This window comes from Ahaetulla prasina, chromosome 5, assembly GCF_028640845.1.
Source record: "Ahaetulla prasina isolate Xishuangbanna chromosome 5, ASM2864084v1, whole genome shotgun sequence".
Classification (NCBI taxonomy): Eukaryota; Metazoa; Chordata; class Lepidosauria; order Squamata; family Colubridae; genus Ahaetulla; species Ahaetulla prasina.
This window is the reverse complement of record NC_080543.1, coordinates 50,768,426-50,786,138: the sequence shown is the minus strand read 5'-3', so window position 1 is coordinate 50,786,138 and position 17,713 is coordinate 50,768,426. Positions and strand designations below refer to the sequence as shown.

General features: G+C 35.1%; 1 protein-coding gene across 1 annotated transcript in view; it reads left to right on the top strand.

The window, feature by feature from the left end:
- The window catches only part of TMPRSS15 (transmembrane serine protease 15), a 73,650-nt gene that overhangs the window by 50,990 nt on the left and 4,947 nt on the right, over positions 1 to 17,713 (top strand). The window contains exons 18-24 of the mRNA XM_058186213.1: positions 88 to 228; positions 1,231 to 1,341; positions 4,666 to 4,798; positions 6,346 to 6,441; positions 11,526 to 11,575; positions 13,594 to 13,768; positions 17,515 to 17,696. Of these exons, the coding sequence (XP_058042196.1) occupies positions 88 to 228; positions 1,231 to 1,341; positions 4,666 to 4,798; positions 6,346 to 6,441; positions 11,526 to 11,575; positions 13,594 to 13,768; positions 17,515 to 17,696 (888 nt within the window). The remainder of the gene's footprint in view (positions 1 to 87; positions 229 to 1,230; positions 1,342 to 4,665; positions 4,799 to 6,345; positions 6,442 to 11,525; positions 11,576 to 13,593; positions 13,769 to 17,514; positions 17,697 to 17,713) is intronic.

Genomic DNA, 17,713 nt, shown 5'->3' with positions numbered 1-17,713 from the left:
TATATGTGTTTTATTTTCTATCATTCTGATGTGTAACAAAATTATATTAGTCTTTGGAGTAATGATATACTTTTCCTTGCTATGAAGCTGTATATACTGGAAAATCCCCATTGCCAGATGTATTCTCTACAACTCACCAAATGACTGTGCTCTTCATTTCGGACAAATCTGTAACCAGAAAAGGATTTGTAGCCAATTTTACTACAGGTTACCATCTTGGCATGCCAGGTGAGTTTCCCATATACCCCATACCGCACAAAAGCATAGGAAACAAAGAACAGAGAAAAAATATATTATTCAATTCCTGTGATTTCTGTTTGATACATTCTTGTTTATAAGTTATGCATTAGCAGTTATACAGCAGTTATATAAGTTATATATCAGTCAGTGATAAATTTTCACCTGCAGTATAATCTTGATTACTTATTGATTAATTTGTTGATTTTACTACATTAGGGTATACCTCCCTAATCAAAGCTTATTTGTATAAATTATAAAGAGAAAGCAGAAAATAATATACCAAACATTTTAAAGAAGCTATGTAGAAAATAAACTTATTAAAAACAGTAAAAAATATGGAGCTCACTATTATTTAATGGAGAAGTATGATTAGCAACCAGGAAGCAGTAGATTAATAATTTCTTTGTTGGCTTTAGATCCCACTAAATTACTCCATGATATATGCGGTGCAATAGCTGTGGAACAGTTCTTCAATTCTGCATACTGCATTGTGCAATTGAGACAATTATGGTTTTTCAATAGATGATGATTAAATAAATCATGGCTTAGAGCAATCTAAGAACTCTGTCTATCGTTACTTCATAAATGTGTTTTTCTAATTCCAAAATTTCTTGGAAGTAGCTTTTCAAAGACAAAGGAGCATGAGAGCAGGGTTGAATTGAAACATCTTTCTCGCTACTTTTCTTCACTACAAAGTAAGAAGAACAAAGATAGTTAACTTTAGGGTTATTGGTGGCCCAAGTATTTTTGGTCTTTAGCGTGATCCCTCTAAAAGATTTCTGTATTAATTGCAGTTTATATTTAGTCTCATGGTTCATCTCTTGAAATTACTTGGCTATGTGTATCAGGAGTAATATATAAGATATGTGAAATATTTTACCTTGTACATAAAATATGAGAAATGTGCTCTGTGTTATAAAAAACATTAAAACTACTGATTTATCAACTAATTTTCATGGACCACAGTATCTATGTCTTCTTTATTAACAGTTTCATGCGGACTGAATTATTATCAGTGTGGAAGTGGAGAATGTATACCCCAGGCTCACATTTGTGATCAATTCCAGCACTGTAAAGATAATTCTGATGAAGCAGATTGTGGTAAATATTTATACATTAAAAAAAATAAAATTCTAATCCCAAATTCAGGGAAGGTAACTATTTTCAAAGGAAGCCCTTTGACAGTCCGCTGTACAGTAAAGTAAAATCCCAAATGTACCTTCGGTTCTGTATGTAAAAGAAGAAAAGAAAGACGTGTGAATGAATGGTAAAGTTCTGAATAAAAGAATAGGAATGTAAAAGAAAGAAAAGAAAAACCAACACATTCTAGCAACCAGATGCTGGCAAGCTGCTATTCTGAAGTGGGCAGGAAAGGTTTTTGAGGAGTAACGGATCCCTTTTAGAGAGGGGACCTAATCTTTTAGAAAAGAGGCTATCCAACCCAACCATCTCACTAAAAAAACCCAAAATCTGTACAGAGTTTTCTTTCACCTGCTTGTGTGCCTCTCCTTTTCTAATAAAGGAGAATACTTGTAGCTCAGGGTTGAAATGTGGGGTCCTTGCTGCTCTCTGAGCTTGGTTGTCTTCTTGCAAACATTTCATTATCCAAACTAGGTAACTTCATCAGCATCAAGAACCCCTCTCTTTTTCAATGCAGTGAAAAGAGAAAATATTAGTAAGTGAGGACTTCAGCCTAATACTTTGAAACCAAAATATATTTCTTTTGTTTTTGGGCCTCTTTAGGCTGCTTCTGCCAGTGCAGACTTATATATATTCTGCTCAGCACATCCAAAAAAGCATCCTTAATCTTCTTTTCAGGGAAATTTAGGACCAAATGTAAGCCCAGTAAAAGTGTTTGACAGGAGTATAAAACAGCTGTGACAAGCCACATTTCAACTATTTCACAACACAGATGCAGGGTACTTTGACAACAATGACAGTTGTTGTCACAGCACCATCTGTGAAGGTAGTTATTTACAAAATTAAGTGTTCTGTGCTTAGCTCTGCTTTACATAAACTAAAAATAATAGACTGCACAACGTTTTATATGCAGATCCAATGATAGAATGATGCTGAGGGCTGGGGAGAAAAAGGGGGATGGCTGTAACAGTTAATCATCTGTAAGAACTGACAATGGTTTGTGTGGATAGATGCTTAAATTTATAGGCATAGTTCTTTGCCTCACATTGGATATATCTTAAGTCTTAAGACATTTCTTGTCAGGTATATTCACTTGTTATTTTGTCTCCCACTGTATTTGTTGAAGAGGGAGAAAATATTATTGTTGCTTTTCATAACAGATCCTTAATCAAAGCTCACCAAGTATATGCTGTTTAAAAACTGGGAACATTTTACAACATTTTCTTAGCAGGTTAAATACATGAAATACAGATCCAATAGGCTTATGGTTAGATAGTAGTGTTTGTAACATTCATACTCAAGTTAAAGATATAATCCTCATTTAAACATATGGTCGTATGTCTAATCATGCGAGCTTTTCTAAGTGTTCTTTACTAGTCCTGTCAGCAGTGAAGATTTTGTGGAGATCTGCAAGTTACTTAATGAAATTTCTGCCTATATCACCATACTTACAGTACAGTACAATACAATATAAATTATAGGTTACAAACATCTAGAATTAGAGTGTCAAACTCGCATCAAACTGGGTGTGGGTGTGGCCAGCATGTGACACATCCGGCCCACAGGCTGTGAGTTTGACAGCCCTGATCTATCGCAATGCTTCTCAACCTCATGCTAACTGAGGAATTGTGGAAGTTGAAATTCATATATTTTAAAATTGCTGAGGTTGAGAAGCACTAATCTACAGGGCTAAAGACTTCTTCCTATGGATTATCTAAGTCAGGGGTATCAAACTCAATTTAATTGAGAAATTCATTCATTCACAACTATAGGGTTGCATTTGACCTTGGGGGCCGGGGTGAGCATGGCGAGCTTGACATCACTCGTGTCAGAGACTCCTATGGCTCAGAGCCCTCTGCCAGCAAAAACAAGCTCCCAAGCTCTGATTTCCATTGCGACAGCCTCCTGCAACCCACTGCCAGTGATAACAAAGCTTGGAAGAGCCATGTGCAGCCCTCCCAGGCTCTGTTTTCAGCTGTAACTGAAGCAGGACCCCAATGCTTTATAATACAAGTGCTTTATGTTTATTTGTTAGGATTATAACAAGATGTATTAGAGATAGAAGTCAATGTGTCACATAAAAGCGGAAGTATATTGCTTGGCAGAGATATGGTGTTGCAAGCTTTCTGTAAAGCACAGGAATATTTCTACATGCTGTTCTTTGTAACCTGTTCCAGTAACTATATGTGGTAAGAAAGGGGCATCGATAGCAACGTATGCATCAACATATGTATCCAGATGGTGTATGATAATGGTAGTCCATATATGGGTTTTTGTCTGTGACAACCAATTAGGATAATTTCTTCTTTTTCTTATGTGATATCTGTAACCAAAGGTATAAAAGATTATGCTTGAGCCTTGCTCGAGGCTCAGACCTTTGTTTTTCACGTGAGTAGGGGTCTGTGTCCTATTTGTGCAAATAATAAATTAATTCTTGTTTCTCAAATCCTTTGTGGTCTTGTCTCCTCACTTTAAGATGAAAGTTTTCTATTACATAACAACCTCCTGCAGCCCTCTGGAGCTCGGGGAGGCAAGCTGCAGGAGGCAAGCTGCCTCCCCACGTTCCATTTTCACTGGCAGAGCATTGTAGGAGGCAGCTGCAGCCAAAACTTTATAAGGTTTATAAGGTAGGTAAAATGAGGACCCAGATTGTTGGGGGGCAATAAGTTGACTTTGTATATAGTATACAAATGGATGAAGACTATTGCTTGACATAGTGTAAGCCGCCCTGAGTCTTCGGAGAAGGGCGGGATATAAATGCAAAAAAAAAAAAAAGGGAGCCTTTTCCCCCCTCTTGATTCATTTTCACTGGCAGAGGAACCAAAGGCTATTCCTTCACTGTTTCCATTGCAGCCCTGTGGGCCAGATCTCAGCGCTCTGCAAGCCAGATCCGGCCTTGAGTTTGACACCCCTGATCTAAGTGTTTCTAAATGTACTATATAAGGTGTTCATCATCCAAAGGCCCATAAGTCCTCAATTGGTAAATACACTATTTAAATGGATTCCAAGTAATTCACGAACAATTCACGAACAACTATGGAACAATGAGCACTAAACACATCAATGTGAGCCAGAAAAAATGGTGCATTTAAAAAACAACAACAATGTTTATTTCAAATCTAGTTTTATTACAGCATTTGACTTGGATTTGGAAGGGAAAAACAGGAAGATTTCAAATCATACCTTTTCACATCTGCTAAATTTGAACTTGATTATACGCAGTTTGCTATGAATAAAACTAATCCTCAATCTGTGTTATAATATTAAAACTTATTTTTACGGCAGTGCGCTTGATCAATGGTTCTCTCAGCTCCAATGGGTTAGTCCAATTCAAAATTGAGAAGCTATGGTTTACAGCTTGTGCTAATGAGTGGACAGAAGAATCATCAACCAGTATCTGCAATCTGCTAAAACTAGGGTAAGTAAAGTTTTTGATTATATTTTCTTTCAGAGCTAATTCTTCCACTAATACTTCATATGACAGGTATAATACTGGCTTGGAAGTTTGGAAGAAAGAGCAGGTATAAAGCTCTAATGTTCTGCATAATGTATTTTGCAGTGGCATTTTCAGCAGCAGAAACTTTCTTCAAGGACTAAGGCATGTCTGCTTAATGTCAATTTGATTACACTTTAGTCAGTGGTGGGATTCAGCCAGTTCACACCAGTTCGGGAGAACCGGTTGTTAACTTTCTGAGCAGTTTGGTGAACTGGTTGTTGGAAGAAATCATTAGGGCAGAGAACCAATTGTTAAATTATTTGAATCCCACCACTGACTTTAGTCAGGGAAAAAAATGTTTATATGGAAGACAATTTGGCTGTTTATCAGCACATGCTGCATGTTGTTATTATTATTGTAGCATAAGATATGTTAAATTATGCATTTAGTTGTTCTTTTGTTAGTCGTGTAATATTAAAGCTATAATTGCCATTCACTGGAAATACAGATTTTATAAAATAAGTAAAGATTTATTACACATGATTGAAATTTACCTGCCAAATCTAGAATGGATTTGAAAACTTGGAAATCTCCCTTACTTCTACTATTTAAAATATCTCTTTTAAAAATAACAAAAGTGTCAATAATGCTAGCAATAATATTTTTAAGAACAAACACATACACACACACACACACAAAAATCCCTGTAGAAAATAAAAGAAGGAAAATGAAGGAAACGAATAGCTTCCAAATACTGGTTTATTAATCATTAGTATTTTCATAGTTGTTTTATCTAGTTCCCAGGATATCTCATCAATTTTTAATGACTTCTATTAAATTTATTCTGACATTCAGTACAGAATTTGGTCTATATTTTCATTTCCTCAATATGCAAGAATAAAACATGAAGCTCTATATGTAGTAAGTACTATAACTTTGTATATTAATATTAAATAATTACAGTGGTAACTGAAAATCTAAATTATAACAATTTACCTTCTCTCCCCTATAACTTTCTCCCCTACCACCATACCAGCATTTTTATATTGGAACCCAGCTTGCAGATTATGTTTTTGTTCATTTATAAACACATGTATAGTTTGATTATTATGCACACTTCTTAATTACATGTAAATGGCTACAATATTTCTATGTCTGCATCAGACAGATGGATTCAGAAATGCAAATTCTTAATTTGATATAGGGGGAGCAATATCAACAAACTAACTAACTCTATTTCAGCCATCAGTTTGGGAAATTTGTAGCCCAAATCCAAAGTAAGTTCCAAACTGTAGTAAATGCCAGGTTTCTCTTTCTGATTCCTTGTGTAGGTGGTAGAAGTATTGGCATATTTTGATTGCTCAGTTTAGCATATTTCTTCATAAGAGTAATCATTTCCAAACATGCTATGAAATATGTTTAATAACTAATTTCTTTATCTTATTAAACCACAAATAACACAGCACAATAATTTCTATATTTTTATTATAATTAAAAGGATATGCTTTAAGCAAAGTTTTTCCTTTTAGAAGTGTGAAAGAGTCATCTCCTGTCTTGCTTACTGGGGCAGGTCCATTTGTAGAAGTCAAAAAAGTAACTAACAGCAACTTCACACTAACATCAAGGTAAGGCTTTATAAATGACAGTTAAAAATAGTGAATAAGTAAATCATTGAAAATGTGGTAAGTGGGAATTTCTATTTTTCTCCCTTTTTCTTTTCTTTTCTTTTCTTTCTTTTATTTTCTTTTTCTTTTTTTTTGCTCCTTAATTCTCTTATTATTTATGAGTAAAAATTGTCAAAAGGTATGGAGATTTTCATATAAACTAACAAACATTTATAGAATGTTAGGGCCGGATAGCTCAGGCTGGTAATAGCCTGTTATTAAGAACACAAAGCCTGTAATTATTGCAGGTTCGAGCCCGGCCCAAGGTTGACTCAGCCTTCCATCCTTTATAAGGTAGGTAAAATGAGGACCCAGATTGTTGGGGGGGCAATAAGTTGACTTTGTAAAAATATACAAATAGAATGAGACTATTGCCTTATACATTGTAAGCCGCCCTGAGTCTTCGGAGAAGGGCGGGGTATAAATGTAAACAAAAAAAAAAAAAAAAAGAATAAAAAACATTTATTTGTTTGTTTGTTTATTATTTATTTATTTATTAAATTTATATTGCTGCCCATCGTGACTCAAGGCAGATTACAGAATATAAAACCATATTTAAAACAATAAAAACTAGCAAAAAGAAGCAAATAAATTAATATAGTACAATATAATAAACTCACTTCCCACCTCCCACCCTGGTGACAGCAGATCACACGAGCCCTTTAATGGGCTCCATCCTGTTCTGGGTTCCCCAGACCCGCTGGCAGAACCAGGTCTTCAGTGCCTTCTAGAAGAGTATTAGAGTGGGGGCCATTCTAATCTCTGGGAGAATGAGAGGGAGCCACCACAGAAAAGGCCCTTCTTCTGGGTCCTACCAGGTGTATCTCCCTCGGGAATGGGACCCACAACATTCCCTGTCTCCCTGCTTGGATGGGCCAGGTAGATGTGACTGGCAAGAGACAGTCCCTCAGATAACCTGGTCCCAGTGGTGGGATTCAAGTAATTTAACAACCGGTTCTCTGCCCTAATGATTTCTTCCAACAACCAGTTTGCCAAACTGCTCAGAAAATTAACAACCGGTTCTCCCGAACTGGTGCGAACTGGCTGAATCCCACCACTGCCTGGTCCCAAGCCATGAAGGGCTTTAAAAGTGACAACCAGCACCACGAATTGCACCTGGAAGCAAATCGGCAACCAATGTAGCTCCCGCAGGAGAAGTGATACATGTGCACACCAGGGTCTGCACAAACAATGTGGCCCGCTGCATTTTGCACTAACTGGAGCTTTTGGATGTTCTTCAAGGGCATCCCCATGTAGAGTTCATTGCAATAGGCAAAACAGGACGTGACTAGTGCATGAGTGACTGTGAGTAGGGACTGTTGGTCCAGGAAAGGACATAACTGGTGCACAACTTGCAGTTGCACAAGGGCCCTCCTGGCCATGATCACCACCTGCTCTTTGAGCAGGAGTCGTGAGTCCAGTAAAATCTCTAGATTACACACATGGTCTGTTTGGGGTAGTGCCATCCCATCCAAGACCAAAGGTAGCAATTCTCCCTGGGCCAACAAACCCCAAACCCAAAGCCATTCGGTCTTGCAAGGGTTTAGTTTCGACCCGTTGTTCCCCATCCAGCCCCTAACAGCCTCTAGGCACTGCAAGAGGGAGGATATGCCATCACTTAACTCAGCACAGGATGAGACATACAGCTGAGTATCATCAGCATATTGGTGATACCTCAGTCCATGGTGATGGATGATCTCACCCAGTGGCTTCATATAAATGTTGAACAGGAGGGGAAAGAACCGAGCCCTGCAGAACCCCATAAAGCAGTCAGCAAGGGCTGGCTGTCTCCCTTCCTATCAAAACTGAGAGCAGTTGCAGAGGAAGGAAGTGAACCAGGATAGCACAAGGCCTCCCACTTCTATTCCTTGAAGCTGCCCCAGCAAAATACCATAGTTGATAGTATCAAAAGCCACTGAGAGTTCAAGTAGAGCAAGGATGGATACACTACCCCCATCCTGTTCCTGCCAGGAATCATCCAAAAGTGCGACCAATGCCATTTTTGTCCCAAATCCAGGCCTGAATCCTAACTGGTAGGGGTTGAGATAATCCGTTTCATCCAGAAACATCTGGAGCTGCCACACGATCACCTTCTCAACAACCTTGCCAAAAAAGGAAGATTGGAGATAGGTTAGAAATTATCCAACTGGGTGGAATCCAGTGATGGCTTCTTAAGAAGTACCTGTATTTAGGACAAACAGTCTCCTCACTAACATCAACTGATATGAGTCAAAATAATCAGTTTTTGTAACCATTTAATATTCTGATATTAATAATCAGTTGTTGTAATAGAATTTACAACAAGTAACTATGGCTATGGCAACAATGTAGAATCTGCCTGCCACTTTCCTTCTTCTGCAAAGCCTTTTGTTTACCCCATACCCAATTCTCCATCTAAACACCAACCCTTGAATTTCCTAACAATCATTTCCAGAGTAAATCCTTGATGTTTGAGATCAGCCAAGTTAGTTATGTGTTGTCTTCTATCTTTACATATGAAGAGTTGCCAGCTGTAAGATTTCTGTTGAGCAAGAGACTGGAGAAGACCTCCAAGATCTGGTCCAATTCTACTGTTCTATGTTGTATTAATATAGGATTTGGTATACTGTATATAGGAGTATAATTTTTATGTTATTAAAGCAAGAGTAGTAGGGCATATTTTAAAACATTTCAATTTATCAAAGAGCTTTGCATATATATTTTTTTCAACTTTCCCTCCACTATAGTTTTTGAAAGAAAAAAATGGGGGAGTATTTGAAAAAGAAGATAGCACTTGATTGAAAAAGGCATTTCAATCAAGAACATATCTTACAAACAATAGAACTGCCAATTCATTTCATTCCCATAGAGAAAAATCATTTTGACAAGCTCAAATGAAAAATATGTCCCTATATGCAACTTTTATTTTGTTTTTGTTCTTTTAGTCATCCCAGAAATCTAATAGAAACTAGAAATTTAGTTTTATAATCAATATGGTAAAATAAAAGTTTTAAAGCTAGGCATGTTTATTGGTATTGAACAGTTAAAAGTGAATTAAAAGTGCCTCAGACTTAAAGATTGGATAGTGAGATAATAATATTTAGTATTAAGTTAGTACATCTCATAAAGAAATAAACAGACTTATATTTTACTTGTAAGAAAAGTAACACAAGTTATTGCGAGCCTCATTTGTGCTTGTATTAAACAATACATTATATACATCAAGAATTCATTTTGCAACAGTATTTATTTCAATAATTGTATTTATAAGAATGTTATTTATTTAAAAACATATATTGCTTACAATCAAATGTAAAACAATAATAAAGCAACAATAGTTAATATAAAACATGTTACATTAAAATGGGAGAATGTAAAAAAAAAGCTATTATTTACACAGGAACAATGAAAACAATAGCTCTGAGGTGCCTAAATAATATAGTAGTAAGTGACCCTTAAATGTGAAGATTATTCCAAAATGGAGGTTCCATCTCCAAGAATTGTGAGATCACCATTCATAGTCCTGCAGTAGGAGCTCATTGCTTAATCATAGCAATGTTGTATCTATAATAGAAGGTCATATAGAACATATCCCGGCATTAAAGATTCATATGTTAAAAATAAATGAATTTAATATCTAATTGAGGTTAATCTATGGTGTCTTAGTGACAGTAGGTGACTGACCTTGACTGGAACAAGAAACTAAAAAGTGCAGTGCCTGATCAGTACATGGGTGGGAAATGTAATTGGATGCCAGGACTCTAGGCTAGATTAAAAAGTTTTTAAAAAATCCTTCTCAAGAAAAGAACAGTGGCAAACCATTTTGAATTGTAATCATAAAACTAAAGAATTATGTCCATGAAGTCATATATGCAAATCAGGGACTTGATCTGGATTTTTTTTTAATCCATGGAATACAAGAATACAGTGCAGATCTATGAGGTATTAATTTTTAGCAAAGTCTCTGTAGTTCTTCTAAAAATCTTTATTGTATCTCAGAAATGCTGGACTCAGTCTGACCCAAGGGATCTATATTTCTTACCAAGTCATATTTTTATAATCGTTTTCATGTTTGTTTATCCCAACAAGCTCTAGAACATAGCATATACTGCAAGTGAATTGAAGTCCACATATCTTAAAGTTGCTGTGGTTGAGAAACCCTGATCTAGATGGTTAAAGATTTCCTCCTCTGGATTACCTAACTCATGGGTGTCCAATCTTGGCAACTTTAAGACTTTTATGTAGACTGGCAAATTCTGGGAATTGAAGTTCACAAGTCTTAAATTTGCCAAGGTTGGACACCAGATCTAAATGCTTCTGATTGATTTCTCTACTATGAGATGGCATCTATAGTGAGGCAAAACACAATGCCTGTCATGACATCATAGTACAAATTATGAGATTTACATTCTTTTGTCAGTTGTTATCAGTTATGCATATGTCAGCATTTTGACATAATTGTTTGCTACTGATAACCATGTTCTAACTCCAGCTAGTACAGGTGAAGTTAGCGCAAAGCTCTGCTATTCTTTTTCTTTCTCTCCCCCTCTTTTTCTTTCTCTCTTGGACTTTAATCTTCTTGACCAATGAAAGATTCTAAGACATTTGAAAGCTTGTAGTGATCGTAAAAGGTCAGTTGATTATGTCTGGCCTATTGTGTCTTTTAATTTTTACCTCTCTTTACACTCAACATTGTGTCTCCTTTGGTCAGTTTCTGAACTTTTATGAAGAGGATTATATATGTAAAAGTAGTATTGTTTTCCATCAAGCTGTTTAAAAAATGGGTCATAGCAACAAGCATATAAAGTGATTGTTAATTATCAGCCAGATAATTCTAAAATCTATCCTTTTCTAGGATTAATTACTATGGATAACTATATTGGAAATAATTGGCTTTTTAAAAACATAATCATTCATCATCATAGAGAAGTCAAATGATATTTTAGAGTATTTACGCAGCTTTACAATTTCCATTGATAAATGCAATATTGTCTTTGATTTAAAAAAATATACATTATATCTTGGACTTTATTACCTGATTTGTATTAAATATGCTCTCTTTCTAGGGTAAAGTGTTTGAATAATTTGGTGATTCATTTGCAATGCAGTGGTAAAGGTAAGTTTACGAAAAATCAAAAATTCAATATAAAAAGGTAATTGTTTATGTTTTTTCCCAATACATTACATTTTCTATTTACATTGTCGGCTTCTTTCCTGCTCAAAAAAATATTTATTCATGTACTTACGTTTTTAAGAATATAGTATTTTTGCACTATTTTTTTCCATTACTTTATGTATTTCTAAATGTATTAACATGATCAAAAAATACAGGTAGCATTTAACATCAGGAAGGGAGGTGAGAGGAAGAACAAAACAGATTTTATTGTATTTTTTCATGTTGCTGTTATAATAGTCTGCCATTTGTCAATTGGACAGAAATCCAGATAGATCTATTTCATACAATTCAAATCTTTATTGTCAGTGTACAACCTATGTACAATGAGATTGGTTGAGCTCCCTCGGTGCACCCCCCAATACAATACAACTCACAGTGAAGACAGAAAATCCCTAACCCAATAAATCATATTAACAAAACATAGTGCAAAAGATATATTATATAATTTGCTGCAATCTTTTGTTGTTGTTGCTAAAACTTCACTACTTTTTATTTCATTTTTAAAATATTTTGAATTTGATTAGTATTTTGTTGACATTTTTTACTTTAAATACTTTTAAATCATTTCAGAAGGTATATTGATATTGTTTATTTTACAAAGCTCTTTATTTCATTGTTTCATAAGAATGGTTTAAATGTGAAGTCACTGAACTATGTAAAACAAGGAAGGACAAAAATCACTGCAGTGTGGATTATACAATGAAAGTTAGAATATCTGTAAATTCCCTCAAAAACTATACTAATTTTTCATCTAACCATGATAATTTTCACTTTTTCTAATACCTTGAAATTCTACAGTGGAATTTATTTTCCATTAGTGAATAGGAATTGCAATAATAACAGAAACAATTTATAACAAAAATATTATTTACCCAGCAATAGTTTTCAAAAAAATAATACACAGTAAATATCATCTTAAAATAATTCCAAAAATTAGATGATAGTATTGAGTTATGAGAAGTCTTTAACATTAAGGATTAACTGTCATAAATATTTAATAAAAATGTTACTTTGAGCATTGTATCTATCCAGATATGTGTGTACATGGCTTAAATATGTTTAAGATCTCCATATATTTCTATATTGATCTAAGAAAAAGTTTTGTATAGTTCTGAACTTATGACAGCTGAGCCCAAAATTTATATTGTTAAGTGAGACATTTGTTAAGTGAATTTTGCATTTTGCAACCTTTCTTGCCACAGTTGTTAAGTGAATCACTCCAGTTAAATTAATAACATGGTTGTTAAGTGAATTTGACTTTGCTTGTCAGAAGGTTGCAAAAGGTGATCATATGACCTCGGGTCATTGCAATCGTCATAAATATGAATCAGTTGCCAAGCATCTGAATTTTGATCACATGACCATAGGGATACGCACCAATCAAAAGTGTGAAAAAAGGTCATAAGTCACTTTTTTAGTGCTGCTGTAACTTTGAAAGTCACTAAACAAACTGTTGTAAGTCAAGGACTACCTGTATTCAAGATAATATTCAAAACTCTATTACAGAGTAGGCGAAATTACCGTATCTGATTACTGTATTTTTCACTCCATAAGACGTTCCTGACCATAAAATGCACCTAGATTTATGGGGGAAAACAAGAAAAAAAATATCTGCCTCTGCCTCCCAGTGTCCATCTGGCTAGTGTCCTTGTAGCAAACAGCAAACAGGCTCGCTCGTCCATGTATGCTGCCACTGTCGGGGAATGCTGGAGTCTTCACCTCCAAGCAGCTGATTGGCGGTTGGATCAGCTTCCAGGAATATCGCCGATCAGCTGTTCCAGGCGGCGGCTTGTTGCCACCGTTCGCCGCTGCTGCCTGTTGTCCATATTCACTCCAAATGTCTCTTTCACAGACATTTCCATCCACTTTTGGGAGGAAAAAAAGTGTGTCTTATGGAGCAAAAAATACTGTATTTCTCAGAATGCATACTTTTCACTTTTTATTTTCCTTACCCATAGCTTGTGGGAAAAGGATGATTTCCCAGAATTCTCAACCAAAAATTGTTGGTGGTTCTGATGCTCAAGAAGGTGCTTGGCCTTGGATAGTCTCACTGTTTTTCGATTACAATCCCACCTGTGGTGCTTCTCTTATCAACAATGAATGGCTACTCTCAGCTGCACATTGTGTCTATGGGTAACTTTATTTCCAGAATTCAACAGTTCTTACATTCCATATCTTCATGTATTCTTCTTTTTTAAAAAAATGTGGATGGCAGTATTTACCTGACCTTTCATGGAGAGTTAAAAGATAAAGTAAAGACAAGGTACATATAGCTCTTGCTTCTGTAATAATATAAATACAGCATCATATCTCATATTATAGTAAAGAGAAGATCAGCAACAGAGATGCACAGGAATTTAAACTTATATCAATCAATTCCTCACAGAGTTCACTTGAATACCTACTATAATTATTAATAAATGTAATTTTTTTCCCAAAGTATACAAAATGAATAAAAAACACCATCATAAAAAAGATTTTACCTTAAACAGTGCTTAAGAAAAGCACCAGTACTATGAGTGATACTTATTCAATAAAACCCATTACTAGGCTGCAAAAATATGAAGCACTATGAAAAAGACAGGAAAGAATTGGAGTATTATATATCTCTTTGCTGTCATCTGATAGAACTGATTTTTGCAAACTAGATGAGGTACCACTACATGAAATGGAACATATGCACCAGTCCTTTCCTTAAATAATCTAGTTCACATTTCAACTTGAGCCAATGGCCTTACCATCACCAATCTCTTTCCACTTATGACTGTATGACTATAACTTGTTGCTGGCAATCCTTATGATTTATATTGACATATTGACCATCAATTGTTGTACCTTGATGAACGTATCTTTTCTTTTATGTACACTGAGAGCATATGCACCAAGACAAATTCCTTGTGTGTCCAATCACACTTGGCCAATAAAATTCTATTCTATTCTATTCTATTTGCTTGAATCTAATTATCAGATCTTGGATTCTGATAAAAGCAATCATATAATCTTATATTAATTAAATTTTCGTCCTGCCTTTATTACTTTATAGGTAACTCAAAGTAGTGAACACAGGGGTGAAATGCTCTTAGATCGGACTGGATTGCATGATCCGGTAGCAATTGTGGCCAGTAGTTTGCAATCCAGTAGCGATGGCAGAGTGAAGCTCCGCCCACCCGCCCGGGTGCCGTTGCTTCCTGGTTTTAACCAGGAAGTAGTGTTTTTTGCCTTCTGTACATGCACAGGTTTTGTGCATGCACAGAAGGTCTGTGTGTGCATGTGATGTGCGCGGCACATGCACTTTCAAACTGGTAAGAAGGTAAGTAGATTTCACCCCTGGGTGAACACATACCTAATACTCCTTCCTCTTACTTCTATTTTTCTCACAGTAACAACCCTATCTGATTATTTTATATTAATTCTGGTACATGTGAATGTGTTGGGTTGATAGAATATATAAAATTTATAAGAACAAGATATCTGAATTAGAACAATTTCAAGGAACTTATTTATCTTTATACATCTAATATTTGTCATAGGAGACAATGAACTATGGCAAATTTCTGAGAGGAATGTAATGAACACTCTTATTCCAGAAGAAGAAGCAATTTCTTGTAAATATCTGGTTTATAGAAAGGCAAACAGGACAATCTTGGTGGTCAGAATTTATTAAATGGTTCTGCATCAAAAAAGAGGCCCACCTCTGAATATTAAAATATGATACCCATATTTTAAGGAATGCATCTTAAGAGCTATAAGAACTATTACTCCTAATGCTTTTAAAACATTAATTGGGAGTTAGTTGGAAAATTTTTTTGACTCCATCAGCACTGTTCACATTATGCATTGCAGAAGCTGTCTATAGCATATTAAAATGTGAACTTTTTCTTGTAATGTTACTAATACATTCAAAGCATTTCATTACTAAAAATAGAATCCAAGGGTGGTGATTCTTCAATTACTTTCAATATTACATCTCGTTAGTTACAATACAGTTATAAGTAAATCAAGAATGATTTAATGTAGTATCTGCATTATAAAGGCTATACTAGCCTAAGTGTTCCATTTTAAATACAATCAATTGTATTCTTCTGAAGTTGTGCCAAATATGTGATTAAAGAATGTCTTATAGGAAATACAGCTTAACCATCCATATGAAACACATCTAAGTAAATATGAATAATAAATGTTCATATTTGTCTCATAAGAATTTGCAATATTTGTTATCAGTAACACTGGTACTCAGGCTTGTGCTGAGTATGATGCTTATACAAGCATCTATGATTCTTGTATAATTGTCTATCATAATCTGAGCTGCTCCTGTCCTAATAAAGGCCATTAGCTTCTCTCTCTTCAGAGCTATCTTGTTGCATATGTATTAGATTTCTGCACTGTCTCATCTACATCAATGCTGGCATATCATTGCTCAATAACAAGACACATTTTTCATAATCAAACAGTTCATCTTATTCTTCATCTTATACTTACTCACCACATTTTGAGACATTATCTCCCTGAGGATGCAATATGATTCAACACAGTAATATACATGGACATGAAGCAATAAACTTGGAAACAGTGTTCAAATTGTGATACCTATGCCGACAAATTAATGTGGGTTCTTTAATCTATATTTTGTTCAATTCTACAGTGTATTACAAACATGACAGATTTTGTGTAAAAATGTGAGTACTTTATTAAATGTGGCAAATATATTGATTTCACAGAAAGTAATATCATGTAAGCAACATTGGCTAATTTGAGAAATTTTTCAGATCTAATAAACAGATGGAGAAGTTATCCTTAAGAAATTCAAGAATTATAGGCTACAATGAGATTAAAAAAAATTATGAACTTCCATATTGCTGATAAGTAATATAGATGGAAGTGACAATAAAATCTTTGGGAATGAAGCTTGACTCAAAGGAGTGTTTGACTTAATAATGTTGGTAGCATGTCTAAGCAATTTCACATATAATTTTGAGTTTGGCATATTTTAACATTTGTTAAAAGGAATATATGAAATGGATAAAAATCAGTATTGATAAACTGCTGTTCTTAATATTGAGTCAGCATATATCTATTTTAATATAATAATGCATATTATATCCCTATGATCAGAGGTGAAATCCAGCAGGTTCTGACAGGTTCTGGAGAACCGATAGCAAAATTTTGAGCCATTCAGAGAACTGGGACTGGAAATTTTGAGTAGTTCATAGAACCAGCAAATATCACCTCTGGCTGGCCCTAGAGTGGAGTGGGAATGAAGATTTTGCAATATCGTTCTCCCAAGAGTGGGGTGGGAATAGAGATTTTGCAGTATCTGTCCCCTGCCACACCCACCAAGCCACACCCACACCCACCAAGCCACGCCCACAGAACTGGTAGTAAAAAAATTTGGATTTCACCACTGCCTATGATCAGTATATATCGTCTTAAATATATCATACTAGTGACGTGGATGATTGACAAAAGAGAAAGTAAAATAGAATATTGCTAATATTGGACAGTCACACAGTTGAAAGGATAGGCTCCTCACCCATTTTTGTGAGAACTGATCAAAAATAATTTCTAATTTTAAATCGTTTACAAAAACCTACTCTTAGTTGCCAGAAATTTGGGAACATTAGATGTAAGACAGGAATAAGTAATTTGAGGATTCTTAAAAGTTTGATCCCCAACATACATGACCGGTGGAAAGAGATTGTGAATTAGTATCCAAAATATCTGGAGGTTTAAGCCTATCCCTGACTCCCAGTAGTACTGAAATCAGTAAAAGTTGTGTTTGAACATATTGTGTCATTGTGTTTCAAATGTTAAAATATACAAAAATTACATCTTACAAGCTATTTCAAGCCATAATTTAAGCATATGTTATTTTGATTTAGGAGGAATTTAAAACTATCTCGGTGGAAAGCCGTTCTTGGGCTGCACACAAATCTCAATCTATCATATCCTCAAACAGTGAGCCGAGAGATTGATCAGATCATTATAAACCCTCACTATAATAAGCGAACAAAAGACAGTGACATTGCTTTGATGCATCTCCAATTTAGAGTGAATTACACAGGTAAAATGATTTTGTGC